At 48.1% G+C, this 9,510-nt stretch overlaps 2 protein-coding genes across 2 annotated transcripts in view; both read right to left on the bottom strand.

Annotated features, from left to right (window-relative positions):
- Positions 1-2,816: 2,816 nt before the first annotated feature.
- Positions 2,817-9,510, bottom strand: part of MGARP (mitochondria localized glutamic acid rich protein) — a gene marked incomplete at its 5' end in the record, with an annotated part of 9,674 nt that continues 2,980 nt past the window's right edge. Inside the window, 3 exons of the mRNA XM_008050975.2 lie at positions 2,817-3,499; positions 3,602-3,762; positions 6,131-6,224. Of these exons, the coding sequence (XP_008049166.2) occupies positions 3,230-3,499; positions 3,602-3,762; positions 6,131-6,224 (525 nt within the window). The remainder of the gene's footprint in view (positions 3,500-3,601; positions 3,763-6,130; positions 6,225-9,510) is intronic.
- NDUFC1 (NADH:ubiquinone oxidoreductase subunit C1) overlaps positions 6,129-9,510 on the bottom strand; it is a 28,891-nt gene continuing 25,509 nt past the window's right edge. Inside the window, exon 5 of the transcript XR_002481509.1 lies at positions 6,129-6,224. The gene's annotated coding sequence lies outside the window, so the exon portion shown is untranslated. The remainder of the gene's footprint in view (positions 6,225-9,510) is intronic.

Genomic DNA, 9,510 nt, shown 5'->3' with positions numbered 1-9,510 from the left:
GTCTGTAAAAGTGGTACTGGGTAGTGTTTCTGCTCCTTTTGACAGAGTATTTAGTCAAATAGCATCCCTTTAATTGGACCTCAGGCCTTAAAATTATGAGTCTAATGCAGTTATTATAATGTTGAAACAAATTCAGAACAAAACAAGGTATTATCCTGGACCTCAGAGTCATGGTTTAGTCATGACAGTTACTATTTTTTTGTCTCTCTCAAATATCAGAAGCAGCTGGGCACGGTGGTTTATGCCTGTAATCCCAGCACTTTGGGGGAGACCAAAGTGGGAAAATCGTTTGAGCCCAGGAGTTCGACTAGCCTGGACTTCATAGCAAGACCTCATCTCTACAAACCCTTAGCTGGGCACAGTGGTGCACACCTGTGGGTTCAGCCACTCAGGAGGCTGAGGCAAAAGGATCACCTGAGCCTAGGAGGTCGAGGCTGCAGTGAGCCGTGATAGTGCCCCTGTGCTCCTACCTGGGCAACAGAGAGAGACCCTGTCCCCCAAACAAGCAATCCAACACCAGAGGCATTAAGCTTGCCAGTGTGTCACCTTCTGCCTGTGTCCTACCCCAGTTTAGCATGGGTGAATATCTTAGTGATCACATTGCTCTGAATGCCGGGGACCAGCCATCCTCATCCCACCACCCTTGATGGGTCCTCCTTGCCCTCTGGCTGAAGGCCAGTGGGCCTCCTGAATCGTATTCTAGAACCTGCTTCCTGGGATCACACCCAGTGGCGGCAACCTTAAGCGAAGGGCCCTGGAGGCAGCGATTCTCGACTGGGCAGTACTTTGGGAGGTAGAGGTGAAAGGATTGCCTGAGTCTAGGGGTTCGAGACCAGCCTGGGCAGTTTGGCGAGATCAACAAATCAAGAAAAATTAAACCGGACTTGGTGGCTCAGCCTGTAATCCTGCGCCTTTGGGAGGCTGAGGTGAGTGGATTGCCTGAGCCCGCGGGTTCGAGACCCGCCTGGGCAGCGAGACCTCATCTCTACAATAAAATAAAAAAATGTGGTAGCACATGCCTGTAATTCCGGCTACTTGGAAGGCTGAGGCAGAAGGATCACCGGAGCCCAGCAGGCCGAGGCTGCGGTGGCTGGGAGCGGCCACTGCACTCCAGTCTGGGCGACAGAGTGAGACTCTGTCAAAACTCTAAAAAAAAAAAGAAAAGAAAAATTAGCCAGGGGTGGTGGCACACGCCTGTGGTTCCAGCTACTTGGGAGGCTGAGGCAGAAGGATCGCCTGAGCCCAGCAAGCAGAGGCTGCGATGGCCATGAGCGTGCCATTGCACTCCAGCCTGGGCAACAGAGTGAGAGCCCAACTCAAAAGAAAATAAAAAAAGAAACAAAACAAGGATTCTCAGGCAAGTGGTTGAATTTATTGCTCTCAGGAGAACAGAAGGAAGAAAGCAGGAAGGACGGGGGAAAGCCAAGCCGGGAAGTCCTCTCAAGAGGCTGGAGACCGGCTGCACCTGCTCCTCGGGGAGCTTGAGACAGGGGTCCCACTGCAGAACTGGCTCCACCTTTTGTCCCACGATGGCGGCCAGTCACTGGCTGTGAGCTGCCTGGAGTGAGGGTGGGGGTGGGGTGTGTGTAACACTTGCAGCAGTGGGGGTCAATGTACCCAGTGACGCGGTTCCATCAAGGGACCTAGGCAGAGCATCAGCAGTGACTGCTAGTTTCCCAGCTCACTCCTAGTAACAGCCAAACTCCTACACGACCCTGTATGATGAAGCCCACCCCTGCCTGCCCACTCCCTTTATCTCTGAGACCATCTCTGGCTACCGTCCCTCTCCCCTCCCCGCTTTCAGCGACACTGGCCACCTAACGATTCCTGCAATTCTCCAGCATGCTCCTGAGTCACCCGTCTGCCCCCTCCCCTGGAGTGATTCCCCCACCCCTGCCACGTTCTCATGACAAGCTCCCTTCTGTATCTTTCAGGTCTCTGCCCAAAAGCCACCTCCCAGCCGGGTTTGGTGGCTCAGCCTGTAATCCCACGCTTTGGGAGGCTGAGGTGAGTGGATTGCCTGAGCCCGTGGGTTCGAGACCCGCCTGGGCAACTTGGCAAGACCTCATCTCTACAATAAATTAAAAAATTAGCCAGGCATGGTAGCGCACACCTGTAGTTCCAGCTACTTGGAAGGCTGAGCGGAAGGATCACTTGAGCCCAGCAGGTCGAGGCTGCAGTGGCCGGGAGCGGCCGCTGCACTCCAGCCTGGGCGACAGAGTGAGACTCCAACTCAAAAAAAAAGAAAAAAAGCCACCTCCCTAGTAAGGCTTTCTCGGGTCGCCCTAGCTGAAATGACCGCTTCCACCTCTGACCAACGCAGATAATCCCTTTATTTTAATGACTTTTATGCTTAGCATTTATCAGTATCTATCATACTGTCTGGTCTTCTTATTTGTCTTATTATCTGGTCCCAGGCTACAATAGAAGCACTTAAAACAGCACTTCAAGCGCTGGGAAGGACTTAAAACAGGATCTGATAAGCTTGTAGGGCTCAGTTAGTATTTGTTGAAGACATTCATTCATGAGTGAATGAATGAATGAATAATTCCTGGCACAGTGTGAATTCTGTAAATATTGTTTGCAATGGAAACTGAAATGGAAACTATCCCACATCGCCTTCTTTGCGATAGAGACAGCGAAAGGGAATATCTAGTGTCATCTGTCAGGTTCTCCATCGATTGTATGTTCTTTCTTCAACAACATCACAGAGGATTAATTTCTTCAACTGGCATTATAAGTATGCAAGTGAATATACAATACACTATATATACATATAAATATGAATAAAAATAGAAGCATGAAGATTTTAAAATTTTATTTGAATGAGTTCAAGTCAAACTCCGTGTTCCAGATCTAAGTACAATAATGTTTAGCAAAATTAAAGTAAATACAGGTTGTATTGATAGCCCAATCTCTAGAATGCAAAATTTAAATGTGACCACGGTGGTGAGAAGATAAAAGTGTCTAGAAATAAAAAACAAAGATGAAACTATTGAAGCGCTTGACTGCAATGTCCTATTCTGATCTCAGAAAATAAGAAAACTATTCATGAGTGTGAACTCGCAAATCTCTCCATCCTAGACCCTATCCGCAGATTCCAGAACTCTTGAAGACACGTTAGCGTTTTCTAGAAAGGAAGACTGTTTAGACACTAAGCGTCCTAAGGAGGCCAGAGTGCCCATCAGACACTCGATGGCGTGTTTTGCGGAACCGTCTAGAGCTGAGATCAGCCTTGGACCGAGGCAGCCTCCGACCCGGTGCCGGCATCTTCCTGCAAGTCGTCCCCTGCAGAAGGCCCTGGCTCTCCTGCAGAACTTTCCTCCAGCTCGGCACCTGCGTCCGGGCTGTCACTCTCCGATGTGTCTTTATCCTCATCGAGGGCAGCAGCTTCATCTGGAGGGGCATCCGTCACCTCTGGGGTGGCTCCAGATGGGACCTCTGCGGTTTCACCTGTGGCTGCGTCTGTAACCTCTGGCCCAGTCTCACTGCTTGCTGCCTCCGTGGTCATCTCAGGAGAGGCCTCTGCTGGCGTCTCGGGAGTGGCTTCTTCTGTCTTCTCTGGAGCCGCGTCCTCTGTCATCTCGGGCGCGGCCTCCACTGCCGTCTCAGGGGCGGCCTCCACGTCCCCCGGACAGGCTGAGGCCTCGCTGGGGACCGCAGCCGGGGCCTCTTCGACCCCTCCCACCTCGGCGTCCAAGACAGATGCTTCCAGGGCTTCGGAACCTGCTTTCTCAGCGGCGGCAGCATTCTCCTTCTCACCTTTAAGACGTGGTCATGAAGCAGAGTGTTAGCTCAGAGAGCACGGGAATGTCGTGGAATACTGTGCGGTCATGGTCAAAGGAAGACAGGTCTACATGCGTGGGTATGGGATGGTTGCACTCACGCCCATAATCCCAGCACTTTGGGAGGCCGAGATGAGAGGATCGCCTGAGCCCGCAGGTTCAAGACCAGCCTGGGCAACTTGGTGAGAACTCATCTCTACAATAAATCAAAAAAATTAGCCGGGCGTGGTGGGGCGTGCCTGTAGTTCCAGCGGGAAGACTGAGGCAGAAGGATCGCCTGAGCCCAGCAGGTCGAGGCTGTGGTGGCCATAAGCGTGCCATTGTACTCCAGCCTGGGCAACAGAGTGAGACCCTTACTTAAAATAAATAAATAAATAAACAATAAAAACACGTGTATGAAAAGGAACTTAAAACCAGCAAAGTGCTAGGTAAATGTTTTTTATTATTACAACCGTCTCATAATTATATTCAATAATACTTATTGATGATAGTCTGCTTCTTATTACTGTCATGACTAATAGGTTAAAACTGACTCATAAGCAGCTAATATCTCTGTCGCTAAATAGAGATCATAGTCATTGATAATAATGGCATTATTGGAAAAACATATGATTTAAAGCAAGCAGTTTAAAGCAAGAAATGTACAGGAAGGTGAAAATGTAGCGTTTGTCTTCCTATGGTCATCATTTTAACAACTGAAAGACTAAACATGCACGCCTGATTTTACTCACGTCAAATGTACTTTGGGTAAGGGCAGACAGGTAATCTTAGACAAAAATGAAAGAAAAATCAGTTTGTTTGTTTGCTTTGTTTTGTTTTTTGAGTCACAGTCTTACTCTGTCACCCAGGCTGGAGTACAATGGCACGCTCATGGTCATAGCAACCTCTACCCACTAGGCTCAGGCGATCCTTCTGCTCAACCTTCCAAGTAGCTAGAACGACAGGCCTGCACCACCATGCACGGCTAATTTTTTGATTTATTGTAGAGATGAGGTCTCACCAAGTTGCCCGGGCTGGTCTCAAACCCCTGGACCCAGGCAATCCTCTTGCCTCTGCCTCTCAAAATGCTGGGAGTACAGGCATGAGCCATCATGCCTGGCTAGAAAAATTAGTTTTATGATTAAAAAAAAAAAAATGAGGGGAATGAGAGGTCAAGCTGCTGAGAGAGACAGATGATAAAATTATGCCCGCGTGAATGGATGCTTGATTCGGGGAAAAATAATATTATCACACAAAGAGGCCAAAGCCACTGGTCAGCAACATCCACGTCAAATGTGTTCATTCATCAAATGCACTCATCCAATGGTGTCACGGAATTCTCTAGGTTTTGGTGGGGCTTTTCCTTTCTAGGTGAACTCCGGCTCTGGGAGGCAGAGGTGAGAGGATTGCCTGAGCTCAGGGGTTCGAGACCAGCCTGGGCAGCATGATGAGACCACGTCTCTACAATAAATAAAAAAATTAGCCAGGCGTGGTGGTGCCCGCCTGTGGTTCCAGCTACTTGGAAGGCGAAAGGCTGAGGTGGAAGGATCACCTGAGCCCAGCAGGTCGAGGCTGCCGTGGCCATGAGCATGCCACTGCACTCCGGCCTAGGTGACAGAGTGAAACTCCGAATCCAAAAAAAATAAAAATAAAAAATAAAAATAAGCCGGGCTCGGTGGCTCAGCCTGTAATGCCGCGCCTTTGGGAGGCTGAGGTGAGTGGATTGCCTGAGCCTGCGGGTTCGAGACCCGCCTGGGCAGCGAGACCTCATCTCTACAATAAATCAAAAAATCAGCCGGGCATGGTAGCGCATGCCTGTAATTCCGGCCACTCGGAAGGCTGAGGCAGAAGGATCGTTGGAGCCCAGCAGGTCGAGGCTGCGGTGGCCGGGAGCGGCCACTGCACTCCAGTCTGGGCGACAGAGTGAGACTCCAACTCAAAAAATAAACAAATAAAAAATAAAAAATAAGTAAAATAAAATAAATGAATCCCACCCAGAGTCATTCTGGATGAAGTCAGCAAAGAAGCCAAAAGCAAACCGTGTTCATTCCTAGACCAACATGCTGGGAACTACAACCTCGAGAAATAATTAAAAAGACAACATCCTAGGTGAAGTAACTCAGGAACAGAAAGCCAAGCACCGCGTGTTCTCACTCACAAGTGGGAGCTCAACCCAACCAAGTATCCACAAAGACACAGAAGGCTGGGAAGGGAGGAGAAACGCAAAGTCACCTGATGGGTGCCCTGTGCACAGATAGGGATGGAGGGTATACTCAAAGCCCAGGCCAAAAACCATCTGCACCTCCTAAAGCGATTGGAATAAAATAAATATATAGCTATAAGTAAAAGATTAAGAGATTTATTACCTTGAAGAGGAGGCAACTCCGCTTTTGTTTTTTCTTTCAGATTTGTTATATGCTCCGTGTGTTTGGCTTGCTCTGACGTGACCGTCTTATAAGCCTGAAAGTAAATGCAGGCTGAGGTTTATTGCTTGAGCTTTATGATTCGTCACACCAAGTTCAAAGACGTGTACGATTCTCCATGTGATCATCATTAGAAGTTTAAGCCAACCAGGCACAGTATCTCATGCCTATAATTCCAGCACTTTGGAAGGCAGAGGCAAGAAGACTACCTGAGCCCAAGGGTTCGAGACCAGCCTGAGCAACTTGGCAAGACGTCATCTCTACATTAAATAAATAAATAAATTAGCTGGGCAAGGTAGCCTGCACCTGTAGTCCCAGCTACTTGGAAGGCTGATGAGGAAGGATCACCTGAGCCCAGCAGGTCGAGGCTGTGGTGGCCATGAGTGTGCCACTGCACTCCAGCCTGGGCGACAGTGAGATTCTGACTCAAAAAAAAAAAAAAGTACAGAAACAAGGAACAGATGAGTAGTTGGTTGCCAGGGGCTTAGGAAGAAGGCAGAGAGGGCAGTTGGGAAGTGGGTACAGTGAATTCACACCCACATAAACGAGTACATGTGTGAGTAACAACTGGTGGATCCAAGTAAGATCAGTGGGTTGTCTCAGTGGTCAGTTTCCTGGTTGTGAGACTGTCACAGTCATGGAAAATACTATCATGGGGAGAAGCATGGTGAAGGGCACGTGAGATCTCTCTGTATTGTTTCTTTTAAGTGGATGTGATTGGCTGGGCGTGGTAGTTTATGCCTATAATCCCAGCCCTTTGGGAGGCAGAAGCGTGAGGATTGCCTGAGCCCACCAGGGGTTCGAGACCAGCCCAGGCAACTTGGAGAGACCTCTTCTCTACAATAAATTAAAACATTAGCCAGGTGTGATGACATGCGCATATAGTTCCAGCTTCTTGGCAGGCTGAGGTGGAAGGATCGCCTGAACCCAGCAGGTTGAGGCTGTGGTCGTTATGAGCCTGCCACTGCACTCCAGTCTGGGCAACAGAGTCAGACTCCAATTCAAAAACAAAAAATAAGTGCATGTGAATCTGAATTATCTTGCAATGAAACATTTTTAAAAACCTTCCAAATCAGCTGGGCGTGGTAGCCGCATGCCTGTAATTCTGGCTACTTGGAAGGCTGAGGTGGAAGGATCGCCGGAGCCCAGCAGGTCCAGGCTGCGGTGGCCGGGAGCGGCCACTGCACTCCAGTCTGGGTGACAGTGTGAGACTCGAACTCAAAGAAAAAAAAAGCCTTCCAATATGATGTTTTGCTAGATACTAATGAAGATGCCTTAGATAAGCTAGAGTTAGTTATCAAAAGCAACAATATGACCTGACTGTAGGTTACTTAAGAAACAGTACTGGGGCCGGACACTCACGCCTGTAATCACAGCACTTTGGAGACTGAGGTGGGAGGACTGCTTGAGTACGGGAGTTTGAGACCAGCCTAGGCAAGATAACAAGATCTTGTCTCTACAAAAAAAAAAAAAAATCAAAAAATTAGCAGGGCATGGTGGTGTGTGTCTGTAATCTCAGCACTTTGGGAGGCTGAGGTGGGAGGATTGCTTGAGGCCAGGATTTTGAGACCAGCCTAGGCAACATAGCAACCTCTCAACTCTTCACCCACCAAAAAAAAAAAAAAAAGGCTGGGCATGGTGGCATGCATCTGTAGTCTCAGCTACTTGGGAGGCTGAGGTAGAAGGATTTCCTGAGCCCTGGAGGTCATAGCTATGGTGAGCTGTGATCAGGTCACTATACTCCAGCCTGAGTGACAGAGTGAGACCCCGACTGAAAAATAAATAAAAGGATATCTGAAGATAGAGCATGATAAAAACAAACAAGCACTACATATTGTTAGGAATGGAAGGGGACACAGAGTTATCACCTTGCCCAACTTCCATCTCCCTTACAAGAGAGCGAGGCTAGGAAAAGCGCTCAGGGATGCCAGTCGATAACCTTTCAGTTTAAGATTCCTTTGGCAAAGAAAGAGTTAATGGACTGGAGAGGTTCAAGTCTGGCACTGTGTGATACAATCACAGCTATAGTGACATCCAGATGAAATTCAGTCTTCCAGCTTCCCAGGTCATCACATAGCCTAGTCCCAATCTCTGGTTCATATTTTTCTTTTCTTATTTCTTTTCTTTTCTTTTCTTTTTGAGTCAGGGTCTTACTCTATTGCCCAGGTTGGACCTCCTGGGCTATCCTTCCACCTCAGCATCCCCAGTAGCTGGGACTACAGTCGGTTGCCACCATGCTCAACTAATTTTTTTTTTTTTGTGGAGACAGGTCTTGCTATGTTGCCCAGGCTGGTCTCAAACTCCTGAGCTCAAGCAATTGTCCCACCTTGGCCTCCCAAAGTGCTGGGATTATAGGTGTGAGCCACTGTGCCCAGCCCCAATCTCTGTTTTTTTTTCTGTGGCCTGTGACCAACTAGAGTGGCCCTGGGCAGTGAATTCATCATTAAGCAGTAGAAAAATCAATCTGGGTATGTGTGAAAGTCAGCAGGTTCAGAGAGGGAATCAGTATAAGTGACATGTTTGAAGTTTCTTGACTTCTTGAGGCTCTCAAATTCTGAAGATAATGACTAGCTAATTTATGATTTATTGTAGAGATGAGGTCTTGCCAAGTTGCCCGGGCTGGTCTCGAACCCAAGGGCTCAGGTAATCCACTCACCTCAGCCTCCTTCAGCCTCCCAAAGTGTTGGGATTACAGGCTTGAGCCACCCCACCCGGCCTCTTTTTAAAAAAAATTCTGAAGATTAGAATATCAGCCGGCATGGTGGCTAACGCCTGTAATTCCAACACTTTGGGAAGCAGAGGCGAGAAAATTGCTTGAGCCCATAGGTTTGAGACCAGCCTGGGCAACTTGGCGAGACCTTGTCTCTACAACAAAAATTTTAAAAATAGCCGGGCATGGTAGTGCACACATGTAATTCCAGCTACTTGGAAGGGTGAGGTGGAAGGATTGCCGGAGCTCAGCAGGTCGAGGCTACAGTGGCCATGAGCATGCCACTGCCCTCCAGCCTGGGTGACACAGTAAGACTCCAAGTCAAAAAAAAAACAAAGGAAAGAAGAAAAGAATACATGGTTTGGTTTGGCCATCTTACATAGTCCTGTGAAACTTGTAAAAATCCCCATATGCATATTTCTGTAGGGACAAACCAAAATTTAGTGACTGTGTACGCTAACAGAATTCTAAAATAATTTATACTTATTATACTTTCATACATAATGAAGATTAGATTTCAATTAAGAATGTTTATAGCCGGGCTCGGTGGCTCAGCCTGTAATCCCACACCTTGGGAGGCTGAGGTGAGTGGATTACCTGAGCCCGCGGGTTC

This window comes from Carlito syrichta, unplaced genomic scaffold, assembly GCF_000164805.1.
Source record: "Carlito syrichta isolate Samal-C Ts95f unplaced genomic scaffold, Tarsius_syrichta-2.0.1 Scaffold154925, whole genome shotgun sequence".
NCBI classification, from domain to species: Eukaryota; Metazoa; Chordata; class Mammalia; order Primates; family Tarsiidae; genus Carlito; species Carlito syrichta.
This window is presented reverse-complemented; position numbering and strand designations above follow the sequence as displayed.